The sequence below is a fragment of the Haematobia irritans genome, chromosome 2, assembly GCF_050003625.1.
Source record: "Haematobia irritans isolate KBUSLIRL chromosome 2, ASM5000362v1, whole genome shotgun sequence".
Lineage (NCBI taxonomy): Eukaryota > Metazoa > Arthropoda > Insecta > Diptera > Muscidae > Haematobia > Haematobia irritans.
The window spans coordinates 87888787-87904584 of record NC_134398.1 but is presented as its reverse complement, the minus strand read 5'-3'; the positions used below and the strand labels follow the sequence as shown (position 1 = coordinate 87904584).

The following is a 15798-nucleotide window of genomic DNA, read 5'->3' as shown; positions in this document are numbered from 1 at the left end:
AAGAATGTGGTTTCGAAACTCAACTTTGGTGGCAATGGTGATGGTAGAAGACATCCGACAGCACATGGAACAGGATAACTACAGTGCTCTTGATTTAAGTTGGTATAATACAAATGTCTGTTGAGGATGAATGTCAGCACAGAACTCACTGAACTCTGGGGTCAGTTCTCTTTGAAAGGAATGGTTTGGTATCATTAGAAGGATAAGAAGAATTTTAGGTCACAAGAGTATAAACAAATGTATTTTTTCTTTGGTCTGAAAATAATTGAAAAATATATTCATATAAAGTTTCGAAACGACTACATAGAATGATCATGGGCGTCTATACAAAATATCGAAAAGAGGGCCTACACCCTCAAAAAAAAAAATCGCTTCTGTAACATATGGGGTATAACACATTTTGCATCAAACATATATATTTTCAGGATTGGTCCAAACAAAATATTGTTTGTATTGTTCAAACGTAGAAAAAAAATTAATGAAATTTTCTTTGTGTGTATATATTTTTAAGGCGCCAATTGGTTACTTCCATTATTTTACTTGCAGCGTACTCTCTAGGCCTCTCTTTCTAAACACATATATGTTTGTAGGCTATTTCTAAATTAATATATGTTTGCATCTAAGCATATTATATTTACAAACATTTTATGTCCCAAACATAATATGTTCTGACATATTAACATATATGTCCCAAACATGCTATGCTAGTTTACGTACATTATATGCTTGCGCTTAAAAATATTATAATAATATAAATTTTCACCCAAACATATGAAAAACAGTCTTTTTCGTCCGTGTACACAGAAACAAATTTCACGAAAATTTTTCCAATTAAAATCTTAATTGAGTTTTAAAAAATATTCAATTAAAAATTTAATTGAATAAACAAATTTTTTAATTGAAATAAAAATCAACCACACAAATTAATAGTATCAATTAATTTTTTAATTGGATCAATTAATTTTTTAATTGACTGTCAATTAATTTTTTAATTGATACTATCATTTCTGTGATTGAAGACATTTCAATTAAAAAATTAATTGGATAAATTAATTCCGTGATTGATTCAGAAAATTTTTTTTTGTGTGTAGGTCCACTGCAGAATATGTATTGCTCACAATTTTTCATTGAAGGGAACTCGCATTGAAGTTTCTCAAGACACAACCCATATAATATATGATAAATATATTGAATAATAAGAACAGGTCGAAAACCTATATTGATAGCACATATATTACCTGTTTATTTTCATAATTCATTATGATTGTAAATAAATAAATAAATGAATAATAAGAAATATTTTGAGCGTGCTAGGAAATCAATCAGAAAATTATTATTCAATACAAAATACATCCGTATACCACCATCAATTGCAAACGCACTTTTGCATTCTACACTGAAAAACATATTGTCGTGAGGCCGAAGATTTCATGTTCTTAAAATACGAATGCGAATTTTGCTTAGCATAGCATGTATCCTGAATAAAGAAAGCAAGTACATTTTATTTAATTAGAACCATCCGCTACATTGGCGATCCTGCCTAAAAAAGATTTTTAAAGAGAATAAAATATGACGAAATCTTGCACAAACGATTAATTGGTGCATACAAAAAAAATTAAATGCTTTGAAGAATCGCTGCAAAATACATTTTGAACTTGGGAAGAAACAATTTGCTAGAAGCCTATTCGAGAAGAATAGCCGAGTTTTGAAGGAAGAGAGAAACTTTAACCACAGGACCGAAATCAAATTTCAACCAAAATACGAAGCCTATTTATATCCGCATCGCCAATTGTGACGACTGAATTTCTTTGTGGAGACTCCCAAGAATGAATTCATCAGGATCGTTTGAAATTTGAGTTTGGCAATACCAACCCGTATGATTTTAGCTGATGGGAAAATCTTTGCGAATCCAATAAACCACATTTCAACTACATCATTTGTAGGTCAGCCGAGATTTTATCCTTAGATTACCTTAAGATACCTATAAATTACACCGAAAAAAAAGTTTACTATTTTTTATGAAAAATGAACTAACCCATAGTAAGAATGACCATGATTTGGCGCCAAAGATTTTTTTCATCTGGATAAGTTCATGATTTTCTTATAAATTAGTTCATGTATTGCATCATATTTTAGTTCATTATTACTATGCTGTGGGAAGAATATACTTAAACTCATTTAAAATATTCCTGCTATCCGGAAAAATTAACAATTTTTTGGGAAACCTGTATTAAGAAATTGGTTTGAAATAAACTGTTTGTCAGTATAATTTTCAAAAAAGTAGAGAAATTGAGGAATCAAAGGTACAACAAGCCTGTATACAACTAAGAAATTTTTCGTACAAAACAAGTAAATTTTCTATAACCACCAGTATTTTATTTCAAAAAATTATTATTATATTACACAAAACTATGGCTTATGATATACAATAAAGGAAATATTTTTATTCGTACGTTGGATGCAGTTACTTGTCGGTAGTTAGTAATTGCTTCTTCATAAGAGTAATATTCTATGTTATTAGGACTAAACTAATTAATTTAAATTTCCATGTTTTCTATCCATATGAAAGATATATGTGGCAAAAGTTGCTATATTCATTGAATTGTTGTCCAATTTCATCGATTTTGGCTAACTTTTGTTGGGCGGATTTGTCTTATAAGCATCTGAAATTCAATGTTATATAAAATATAAGAAAAATATTATCAAATTCTATCGTTCATATTGATTTTTAACTTACGGTTTTCAAGAGTATTTTCTAGAGCCAATAAGGATATCAGCTTAGTTAGCATTAAACAGTAAGAATATTCAAAAAAAAAAAAAAAAACCATTACAAGACCTGTCTACCTGCAAGTGAAAATAATTATTTTTAATAAATTGAAATTTTGGTTTTATTAAAAACGGACAAAATACGGTTTATAGAAAAACTTACCACATTGAAAAATCCATCCAGTATGTACATTATTGGAATCATATCCATGGACTAATGGGACGTTTTTGAAATTATTCTCAGAATATATTTGAAATAAAAAATATTATAAAATTAGACATAATTTCCACTTGTCAGTATAGCATTTTGTATTTAAGGAGGATATTAAGTTCGAGTTTAGAGGCTAAAATCGCAATTTTCATGATAAGTTTTCTTTAATAATCCATTATAAAAAAATAATCTTTATAAAAAACTTGGTTTGGGCTATTCTCCATCAAGTTTTATGTAAATTTGTATCGAAGACGTATAGTTTTATACTTTTCTTAGTGATTTTTTTTTACTTTTAGCGGCTAAACTCGAACTTAGTACTCACCTGTAGGAATTGCTGTAACATAAAAAATATAGATTCAAAAACATGGTTGCATCTCCAACCTGTGATCCAGATGTAGAATAAATATAGATCATCCTATTACCACTCATGTTGTATATTTTTTATGTAAATCAATTAAAAATCCGCACTAATTTTAAACTATTAACAGAAATATACAGTTCCTTAATCTGTTATTTGTTTTTTATCAATAAAAAGCGTTTCTGATTACTCTAACATCACATCATTCACTTCTCAGTTTATAAAATGTTTCGAAATAAATGTATTTTCATTAATAATCACCAATACCTCACGTACAATTTTGCAAAATTAAAACCACGTGTGCACTTCATAAATGCATCAACATAACTGAATGCAACAATAAAACTCAAAGACACAAATAGCCATAAAGAAAAACAACTCCGTAAAGAAAAACAACTCCACACACACACACACGATCGCTTTCTGATCTCGCTATTGCAAGAAACAACTCTCACCACAAAAGATACCAACAACACACAAGGAACATTCCATTGTCTCCAGAATCAAAACAACCAACAACAGCATAAATGACGCAATAACAAACACAAACAATCATACGAGATATACACAAAAGTCTCTAAAAACTCCCTCACATGATGCACTCACATTATCCAGTAGCAACTTTATTGATTAGTTGGAATTCTATCTATAAATTAAGGTAAAATATATACCAAATCTATGAGGAATCTATAAAAATTATATACACCCGTCAAGGATTATATTAACTACTTTTTATTCTACTTTATCTAAAATTTTCAATGTGGGTAAAAACACTCCAACATATAATAAAAAGGGATATAATCTGTAGGTAGTCATCGTACGAATCGGTAATGTCGTTAAGTTAATTTTTACTACAAAAATTTTTTTCCATACAAAATTTTTTCTTAGTAAATTGTCCACATTTCGTAGTAAGATTTTTATATTTCCCATGTATTTTTATAATAGAATCAACGATGCATTAACTACTGTGTTGGAAATTTATTTAAGGAAAAATCTTTCCCATTTCGTAGTTAGTGAACTAAAAAACATTTACTGAATTTTTATAAGTTTTCCTTTAGCTAAGTAAATTTTCGTTGTGGTTACGAAAAATGAACTATATTACAGTAAATTTGTTGAACTATGTGAAAGGTAAGATGGTCCTTAAATTTACAAGACACTTTTTTTTCTGTGTAGTATAATATTTATTAATTATAAACTCCTTCTCTGAGAAACATGTACCATACACCACCTCGTAATAGGGAACAAGCAACAGAAAACGCCGAACCGTACTATTCCCATTACCGTACTATTCCGTGACAATATAACGCTTCTGGACCACCTTGTAAGAATAGTGAATTATGAAGGCTTCCACTCGAAAAAAGTTTTAAGACGGCAGACAATTGTAAAGCGATAGAATTGACGTTGACATGCCACCAAAAATTATTTTCCATTTGAACGCCTCCTTCGTCAGCCGAAATCGTCCATTGAGCCTGCAAAAGGTAACTTTCTGACAGTGCATACCATTTCAAAACCATGTACTTACACCAACACAGAAAAAAAGTGTCTCGTAAATTTAAGAAGATTTTAACAATAATTTATTACAATAATTTTCCAGAATTTTAGTTCATTTTTCGTATCTTCAACGAAAATTAACTACTCGAAAGAAAATTTTACAAATTCTAAGTAGCAATCGTTTAGTTCATGGCCTACAAAATACGATGGAAATTTCCTTAAAAAATTTCTTAACTGGTAGTTAAAAATTCGTTTGTCATGCTATAAAACTACTTGTGAAATGTAAAGTATTTTCTAAATAATAAGTGCAATTTACCATAAGATTTTTTTGTATGAGAAAATATTTTTTTACGAAAAATGAACTTGAAAGTGGATAGCAATTTCTTACTGACAATTCCTATGGTTAATAATTGTTGGTAAAAAATTTCCCAATGAAATATTTTTAGTTCACATGTAATTAAATTTATAGACATTTTCGTCAAAAATGGGTAGATATCATTTCATGAAGTTTTTGCTAATTTTAAGTTAAACGTTTCATCGTTCTTATACTGATATGCATTTAAGAGTATTGTTTTTAGAGTAAATTGTGGACAGATGCGATGAACTAATGTATACTACAGAGATCTTTCTCGTCAAAGTGGAATATGTTTAATGTAAAGGTGATATTACTTGAATTTTTTTTGAGAGTGAGAGCATGCAATGCAATAATGAGAAATGGTAGCGAGTGAAGGGGATGTTGTGTATATCTGAGCGTGGGGTTGTTTTTGTTCTTTCAGTGGTTTGTGTGTGTGTTTATTATTGGCGAATGGTTTATTTGTCTGGATGAGGTGTTGTTTTCAATGAAGGCACATGTGTTTTTGTTGTTGTAGGAATGTTTTGGTTTTGCTTGGTTTTGTTTGGCATGCTTCAGTTATATAGTTGGCGTTGGCGTGGGCTGTTCCATCTTTTTAGCCAGTATGTAACAAGGGAATATAAAGGTATGGAATATTTTGGTTTTTTTAGACATATATTGGTGTTTGTTTATTAAAACTTTGAAATGAAAGTTATTAATATTTTAGCGATGAGATGTACGTATGCTGAAATGGAAAGTATATTGAAATTGTTTTATCTAATTTAATTTTTATTATTCAATGTAAAAAATAAATATTGAATTTCAGAGTAACTCCAGATGAATTTGGAAAATTGTTTGTTGCACCTCAGCGTATAGTTTAATAATAAATAGGTAAGAGTTCTTTTTCTATGTGGTTTTCTATTAAAAAATAATATTCTTTATGTATATTGTTATTTGCTAATTATTATTATTATTTTTTTTAACAAGTTTCACGTTTTTCTTTGTTGTAAAAAAATATCTAAGTTAAGAGCAACCCCAGATGGATTCGGGCAAATTTGTATATTTCTCCTCAGCGTATAATTTAATAGAGAAGTGGTAAGTTTTCTTTTAAAAATTGGCTTTCTTTTCACTAGAATATTTACGTTTTTATGACCTTTTTATTATCAAAATTACAGGTTTTTAATACCTTATTTTAGTATTATTTTAATCAAATATAATATATAATGTAAAAAACAAATATTTAATTTCTGAATAACAACATTTTTATGAATTGGTAAGCTTTCTTTAACATTCTTTTAACCAGATTATTTACTTTTTTATGCATATTATTTCTTTAATTAGATTTTTTGGAAACCAATTTAATGTTTTCTATTTAATGTAAAAAATAAATATTTAATTTCAGAGTATCTCCAATTGAATTTCGATAACTTTTTAACCTCAGCGTACAATTTAATAGAGAATTGGTAAGTTTTATATTAAAACTTTGGCTTTCTTTTGACAAGAATATTTATTGTATTATGCCCTTCACATCGATAACAACACAGTTTTATGAGTTAATATATTACTTAATTCATTATTTCTCTAATTGTTTCAGGTACAATCTTTATGAGGTACGTTTATCTAAGAAAAGTTGAATTCCTTACACTATTTAATAAAATGCACCCAAATATGGTAAGTTACAAGCTAATTTAAAGAGATTAAAAATTATATTTTATTACATGTTAATTTTTAACAATTTTCATTATTCCTTCCATTTTTTCAGCAAGATATGTGAATGTACTAACGATGAATAAAAAACTAAGGAAAAGTCAAAATGTCCAAATAGCGAGTTAAAATAAACTACTTTCTTGTTCCACGTGGTCATAATTTTTATTCACAAAAACATTGTATTAAGAACTCTCATCATAAGTTGTTATAATAAAGTACTTTTGCTTAAAGAAAGTTGAATTTTAATGTATGAAAATTTTCATAATAGTAAAACGGGTTGTTGTTCCTTTAATTATTTAATTTTTCTGTACTGTGGAATGATTGATTTAAAAATAGTTTAGTCGTCGACATTTTAAGGAGACTGTTAACCACTTTTTATTATCGGGTTTCCCAAAAAATAAGCAGGTAAACCAAAATAATACTGACTTTTTAACTTGGTAGGGGTATATAAATCTTATGGTGTTGTAAAATTAACTAAAATACAATATTATAAATTAACTAAAATTTAAGAGAATTATAAACTAGACAAGTTGAAAAAAATCTTAAGGGCTTAATCATGGTCAATATTTGGATGCGTGGCATAAAAGTAGAAAAGAAATAAAAAGGCACTGGTTTAGAAGTTGAACCAAAATATTTGGGCTTTATTTAATCAATTATTGTTCGTCAAACAATATTTACCTTCGTAGAAGCGAGAGAGTCTCAAAAGTGAAAATGACAAAAAGCTTGGATGCCGAAAGGCGGGGGTTGATGACATTTGACGTTAGAAAATGTCCTTATTTTCGTACCGAAAGGTAGAAAAAGGCATAGACAAATCCTAACGGAGGGATTACACTTGGAAATGATTATATGACTGAACAAAGCTAAAAAAACGGCATTTGAACTTAAACATTGCCGCCCGCCTTGCAACATCCAGCCATGTTGCAAAATTTAAAAATAAGTTAAATAATATTTACATGTTACATAATGAAAGTATACAGGATGTACATTTCAGTTTACAAAAAAAAGAGCATTTTATTTTAGTTCAATTCTTTTTTTCTCTTGTTATGGTTTCCAATTCGTTCATTTTTTTCCAAAACACAAATTCATATTTGCAAATGTGCTCGTCAAGCACGCGATCGTAAATGGACTCGTTAAGCCCGATCGTTGTCATCAAAATTTTAAATAAATTTGACTCGGTAGAGCCGGGTGTCGAGGACTCGTTAAGTCGGAAGACAATGGAAGATTGTCTTACACCCAATTATATGTTGCATGGACCCGAAATAACCCACCCAAACATTGTGAGTTGGGCCCATGGGAAACCCGGGCTAGAATATGTTTGTGGCCTCATTATTTTGTGGTAGACCTCTGGACCAAGGACAATCGCTACATGTGAAGCTTGATAAAAATGCGGGTCAGCTAACTGTAGCCCGGCAAAGTGATCCTTTAGGGCAGGATTCACGGACTCCGAAGGAGAAGTTATGTGGGTCAAATCCACAATTCTTGCCGATACCCCTAATCGTTGCGATGGGTCATGTGATGATGCGACTGAGACCTGACAGAACACTTCTGAACCCACTGCTACAAGACTTAGCCGAAGTTCCTCGGCCAATGACCGACAAATTAAACTAAGACCTGCGCAAGGGTCCAAAAGCGCCCGGACAGGAACTCGCCGATCATTCAACTCTAGCTGAATGACCATTGTCGGCCCGAGCGTAGCAACGGGCTGAATCGCAATTACGTGTCGGGGAGCTGATGAAGTTGACGGCTGATAAGATCGGACAGACGGGTCAGACGTAATATGCGGACGAGTAGAGGATCTACCAGGTTTTGGAGGAACTCCGGATTTTTGTCTGGGAGCAGACTTTGTAGCAGGGCGGGACCGATCAGCGCTATTCTTTGCATGATTATGCAGCATGGTGTGATGGTCACCGTTACAGTGCTTACACCTGTGTGGACTGGGACAGTCACGAACAAAGTGTGTGGCGTCAAGGCAATTACCACAACATTTATGAAGCGCTACGGTACGCAGCCTTCGTTCAATGCGCATCGCCCTGAACTCTTTGCAATCACGTAAGTGATGCTTTGCCTTGCATATGACACATTCTCTTCTGCCACGTTGAATATTCGAACCCTGGTTCTTTCGAACTGGTGCCGAAAGGGGTGGCGAAGCCACAGATAATTCTCCTGGAGGAACTCCAGGAGCCGTCGTCAACGGATTTTTATTGGTGGAAAGGTCGGCCAGAGTGGCAGGATCAGCAGTCGTGCTGATGGTGGATACATCGGCCAGAGGTGCGATGGTTGGATCGATTTCCCGTTCCTCATCAGACATGGGGACGTCGTCCTCAAAATCAGGAAGGGTAGCGGCCATCTTTGCTATGTTTTCCATCTATGAAAATATAGAAAGATTTCGATGACGGAACGGAAAATCAAATTAACAAAATGGTCAGAATGACAAGAAACCGTAGGTCGCCTTACAACTTTCCGTCCTATAGCGATTCGAAACGCGGCCATCAAACCTAAGATTTTCACGCAAGCAAAATCCAGTGAGGACGCGAGTACAACGCAAAATGAACTTATTTTACCTCCGTAAGAGGCACAAGTTTAACTACGGGACGCCGTATAACGCCATTTTCGGTTTTAACATCCGCGACGCGGACTCGACCGTCAGTACCCGGATGAATATCAACAATACGACCTAACTTCCACGAAGTGGGGGGTAATTGCTCATGTCGAATGACAACTAAATCGTCCTTCTGCATATCCCGTTGAGGAAATTGCCATTTGTAGCGTTTATGCAAGCTCTTCAGATACTCGTCTTTCCACCGTAAACAGAACTGTTGAGTTAGAGCTTTCATCTTTCTGTATCTGTTAACAATATGCAAAGGCGATTCATCAATAACGGGCTCCGGAGGAGCGAGGATCGACGATCCAACCAAGAAATGACCTGGCGTGAGAGCCACTATATCATGCGGACTATCATTCACCGGACAAAGTGGACGAGAATTAAGGCAGGCCTCAATTCTAGCCAGAATGGTAGAAAGTTCTTCAAACGTGTATTTGAAGCCATTGGCGTGCTTTCGAAAATGAAGCTTAAAGCTCTTTACTGCGGCCTCCCAGAGACCGCCCATATGTGGAGCTCCCGCCGGAATGAATTGCCAAGACAACTGTTGATACAAATGTGCGGAGCACAACTTATCGCGGCTCTCGCGCAGCACAACCTTGAAATCCCGCTCAATTTCCCTAGATGCTCCAACGAAGTTGGTGCCGTTGTCGGAAAATATTGTTCCGGGACAACCACGGCGGGAGACAAATCGATAAAAAGCCGCCAAAAAGGATGTCGTCGACAAATCAGATGTAGCCTCTAAATGAATAGCTTTCGTAGAAAAGCAGACAAATACGCAAACATAACCTTTGGTTACCTTACAAGCGCGACCTGTAAAGGATTTGACCTCAAATGGGCCCGCGAAGTCCACACCAGTAGTGGCAAAAGGTCTAGAAAGTGTAGTACGCTCTGGTGGAAGCGCGGCCATAATCTGGGAGCAAGACCGCTTCCTGTCCAAAAGACAGCGCTTACAACCATTTATGGTCTTTCGTATCAAAGAAGTCAGGCGGGGAACCCAGTACTCAATCCTCAAAATGCGTAGCATCAATTGATTCCCCCCATGTATGGATATCAAATGGACGTACCTGGCCAAAAGAGCAGCAAACCGACTATTGTAGGGTACAATAATCGGATGACGCTCTGAATATGCCAGTGTAGGGGAACGTGCCAAGCGCCCGTTGAGCCTAAGCACGCCTGATTCATCCAAGAATGGATTAAGTGGCAACAAAGAACTTTTCGGACCAATAGGTTCCTTGCGTAACAAGGAAGCGTATTCCTCCGCATAATAAGCCTTTTGAGCCAGTATAGCCAGACGTCGTCTCACGTTTTTAAGCTCCAAGCTCGTCAAAGCCGTGCTGCGATAAACGTGGTGACCCCTATGGGCAGGATGGGTCCTATGTAAAAATCGAAAGACATAAGACAGAACTCGTAAAGCCCTGTCCAAGGACGAAAATCTCTCTAACACATCCTCATAATTCGAAAAAAATGTGGTATGAACCTTGACAGCGCGCAACTCAACATCTGTATCAAGGGGGACGGAGTCCCGAATATCCCACTGAGACCGATCCTGGCGTAGCCAGTGTGGCCCATGCCACCAAAGTCGGGATCCAGCCAATTCCGAGGGGGTAACCCCCCGGCTACCCAAGTCAGCGGGATTTTCCTCAGAGCGTACATGACGCCAATTCTCACCACCTGTAATATCCTGAATCTTGCTAACACGATTGGCAACAAACGTAGTCCACGTAGATGGAGGTTTGCCGAGCCAGGAAAGGACGATCGTCGAATCCGTCCAACAAAATATTCCCTGAAGTTGTATATCAATCTCGTCGAGGATACTCTTTAGCAATTCGGAGGCCAAAACTGCTCCACACAACTCTAATCGGGGCAGAGACACAGACTTAAGCGGTGCGACTCTGGTCTTACAAGAAAGCAGATGAGTGCATATATCACCATTCGGAGTCAAAATACGAATGTATACCACCCCCGCGTATGCCTTCTCTGAGGCATCAGAAAAAACATGCAATTCTGCGCCACAATCAGGCGAATAGTTAACCCAACGCGGTATTTGAATCGAATTAACGTCGCGGTAACATTCGACAAACCTTCGCCATTCCCGTTCTGTCGTAGACAGAAGCGCATCATCCCAACCAATCTTGTCAGACCAGATCTGCTGCATTATCACCTTGGCAGTAACTATGATAGGGCCTAACCAACCTAGTGGATCAAACAGTTTCGCAATGGCAGATAAAGTATCGCGTTTCGTAAACCGAGACTTGTCCGGGAGCGGACTCATGTCAAAGTAGAATACGTCCAGCTGGGCGTTCCATCTTATACCAAGAGGCTTAGAACTGCTAGCTTCTACAAACGTGAGAAGCTCAGCATCAATCAAATGGCCCGTAGGGAGGCCCTCGAGAATGGTACGATCATTCGCAGTCCACTTTCGCAGCTCAAACTTGGCAGAAGATAGAGCGGCAATTAGCTGATCCCTAGACCTAATCGCAGTATGCAAATCATGGTAGCCCGTCAATACGTCGTCAACGTACATGCACCTCCGTAGGATGTGCGCAGCAAGAGGAAAGTCATTCTCCGTGTCGTCCGCCAATTGCAACAGTGTCCGTATGGCTAGAAATGGAGCACAATTTACTCCAAATGTTACAGTTTGTAACTCATAGTCCTGGATAATGTTTTGCGGAGAATCCCGAAATAGTATTCTCTGCAGACAGGTCTGAGACGGGTCAACTCGGATTTGGCGATACATCTGTGTGATGTCGCAATTGTACACGAATTTGTACAACCTCCATCTCAAAATGAGGAGGACCAAGTCAGTTTGTAGAGTCGGACCGACATGTAAAATGTCATTCAGGCTATTGCCGGTAGACGTCTTATTCGAGGCGTTGAAAACCACTCGAAGCTTAGTCGTCCTTTTGTCGGGGTTAATCACGGGGTGATGAGGTAGATAACAAACTGGGGCGTCTGTTGGCGTAGCCGAAACTGGCCTCATATGACCCAAATGTAAATATTCTCGTATGACGTCGTCATATACCGTCTTAATTTGTGGTTTTCGCAAGAGGGATGCCTCATTTCGAAGAAATTGTCTTAAGCAACCCGTCCTTGAATTTCCTAAATCGATTTGTCCACAGAAATCAGTTTTGAGCGGAAGTGTAACAATGTATCTTCCCTCAGAATCCCGTCTAGTCGTTCTCTTGTAATTGTCCTCGCAAAACTTATCTGATGCAGATAAGAGAGGGCGTCGGGGAATCTCCTCAAGTTCCCAAAATCGGAGAAGTGTCTCGTCAAGACCGTTTTCCTCGTGGAGGTCCACTGCAGTCGTGAAGACTGAAATATTCGAGGAAGGGATAGGACCCGTGACAACCCAGCCGAAGACTGTGTTTTGTGCTAGTAATGATCCCAAAATATTCGTTCGCGTACCCTCCAACACAATTTTCGGATAAAGATCCGCGCCCAAAAGCAGGTCAACAGGACGACAAACAAATAAATTGGGGTCAGCCAAACGTAGATTTGGCATACTAGACACAATGTCACGATCTAGAGAAAAGGATGGCAGGTTGCCGGAAATGTTCGGAAGAACATACGCTGTAGTCTCCAGTAGGAGCGACTCATCTAGTGGGGTACCAATGCAAAGTGAACAAAGTTCTCTCGACGTGATCGAAACACTTTGATTCACACCAGAAATTGTAGCCGAAGTCGAAGACGTACTCAGTCCAAGTCGGTTCCGCAATCCTTCCGTAATAAAGGATGATTCCGAAGCGGGATCTATTAAGGCCCTAGCAGGATACGTGATACCCTGGTGAACGATATTCACCATTGCAGTTCCTAATAATACATTTCCAGTACGCGAAGTGTGGAATACCTGTCTACTGGACGTCCCTGACACAATGCCTGTCGATGTAGAAGGTTCATTGGCATCCACTGGCACCGGTACGGGATTCCGTGAAACTGGTGCGGGAACGATAGGAGCAGTCCCGGGACCAGTCGATGTTTCCCTATGCAAAAGAGTGTGGTGTCTTCTACCACATTTACCGCAATCATATGCGCTGGGGCAATTAGCTGCAATATGTCTGCGGGACAGACAATTCATGCAGCACTGATGGCTCCTAATAATATTCATCCTCTCACGAACTGAAAGATTATGAAACCTAGAACACGTTCTGAGGTGATGATGTCGTCGACAGAGAACGCATAATCTGTCAGGAGAGGATTGGGAGGAAGGAGGCGTACTTGATGGGGAACGAGTCGTTTTCGCATTCGTGAAATGCGAGCGAATTCTTTTGTTGGCCGGAGGCCTGGCGTCAATGCCGCGGATATCGCGAAGACATGTCAATGTCTGGATTCTTTCCGTGAGAAAGAAGTCCAAATCTGACCAAGAAGACAAAGCAGACTTGTCCTTAATACTCTGTTCCCAAAGTGTAACAGTACATTTCGGCAACCTCTGAAGGCATAAAAAGACGAGGATGGGATCCCAATCGTCAGTGGCCACATCGTAGATGGACATTGTCGAAATGCATGTCGAGATACCACGTTGTAGTTTCTTCAGTCCTGAACTGGTCTCAGACTCCAAGACTGGCAAATCAAATAATAATTTGAGTTGGTGGTTCACCAAGAGGCGGGTATTATCATAAGTACCCTTTAGCGCCTTCCACGCAAGAGCGAAGCTTCTATGCGTGAGCGGAAACTTCGAAACCACATCGCGAGCTTCACCACTGGTTTTCTTGAGTAAATGACACAATTTTTCAATATCGCTAAGTCGGCTATTGTTAATGTATACCGCTGTGAAGAAATCTCTAAATGTCGGCCAATTGAGAAAATCGCCGTCAAAAACATCTATATCACAAGGCGGCAGATTGAGACTGTGGGAGGAACTATTGTCTCCCCTAGAGCTAACGGAAGAACTGTGTGAGTCATCGGACCTATGAGAAACATTCAAAAGTAATGTTTGGTCCTCCAACCGAGACGATTTAGCAGAATGCTTAGATGGTGCACGTAGTTCCTCCAATTTACGTTGAATCGACTCCATGACATTCAGATAACAATTATAAGCCACGTCATATTTGCTGTCAGCAGCGGCGACTGCCTCGGTTGCGTTGCTCTGTGTGGACACAAAGTCAAGACATTCGTCGAATAAGCTCTTAACTTTTTCCCACAAAGACTTAGCCTCGGAACCATGACATTCTAGTCTATAGGCGGTTAAATCATCGTCTCGCAAACTGTGAAACTTCGTTTCAAATCGGACTACTGCGTCAGTTGCTCTTGTGAAAGCAGTTAGTGGTGTAGTAGTCATTATGACAAAGTACTGTCAAACTTAAAGGGCGAAGAAATTGACACGTGATGTCCAAATCTCTAGAAAAGAGTATAAATCGGTTCAAAAAGCTACTTCGATTTGTCGTCGAACAAATGAAAACGCAGTTATTCCTCTCAGTGTATGCGAAAGTTGTATCGTCAACACACAATATTTTTCGCAGTGTACCGAAAGCACCACAAATGTGAACAAGGTAACGTAATTACCACAAAAACACAAAAAATGAGATAAGAAAATTTCTCACAGTGTACGGAGTACAACCAATTTTTTACAGTGTATCGTCGATACACCAATTTCCTCACAGTGTATTGGAAATACCAGCTAAAATTAGCTCTGTAAGGTAAATTATAAGTATTTTAACTTTTTGTAATAATTGGCGAAAAATTTCTCCAAGTGTATGAAAACACGTAAAGTTTCTTCAAGTGTATCGTAAATACATGAAACCCCTTTTTCGCGTGGCGAAATATATGCAAAATCTTTATTTGGAAAATATTACAATATTTTTCCAGTGTACCCTGTGTACCAAAAGATTTTTGCAAGTGTATCGTGAATACAAAAAATATTTTCAGTGTATCGTAGAATACAAAGAATAATTTTCGCTTGGCGAATTATTGGAAAAATTGAAAATTTTATATATTTCGAGAGTTTCTCTCAGTGTATATATTATTCAAAATTTCTCCCAGTGTACGTAGATACACAAAATTTGTGCAAGTGTATCGTGAATATCACTTACCAAATGGAAAAATTACAAGACAATGAAAAGTCGTGAACTATAAATTGTAAAATGTCAACTTGACCGATTGTAGGGTGCACGGACTGTAAGATGCACACTACGAAACAGTAAGGTCCAACAACAACAATAATATATAAATAAAAAAGTTTCGTGGAAACTCAAATATGTCAGTATTACGATAATATAATATATAATAAATACTGTTATTTTATTGTTTGTATCGACCGACCGTAGGGTACACTACCACGTAACACGAACGATAATAGTAAACGACCGATATCCGTAGGAATCAACAATAAATAC

At 36.9% G+C, this 15798-nt stretch overlaps 1 protein-coding gene across 1 annotated transcript; it reads right to left on the bottom strand.

Annotated features, from left to right (window-relative positions):
* Positions 1 to 1509: 1509 nt before the first annotated feature.
* Positions 1510 to 14744, bottom strand: LOC142224732 (uncharacterized). The gene is made up of 3 exons (XM_075294519.1): positions 9426 to 14744; positions 8133 to 9229; positions 1510 to 1540 (listed from the first exon to the last, which is right to left on the bottom strand). Exons 1-3 carry the CDS (start codon positions 14742 to 14744, stop codon positions 1510 to 1512), a joined length of 6447 nt encoding a protein of 2148 aa, XP_075150634.1.
* Positions 14745 to 15798: the final 1054 nt, after the last annotated feature.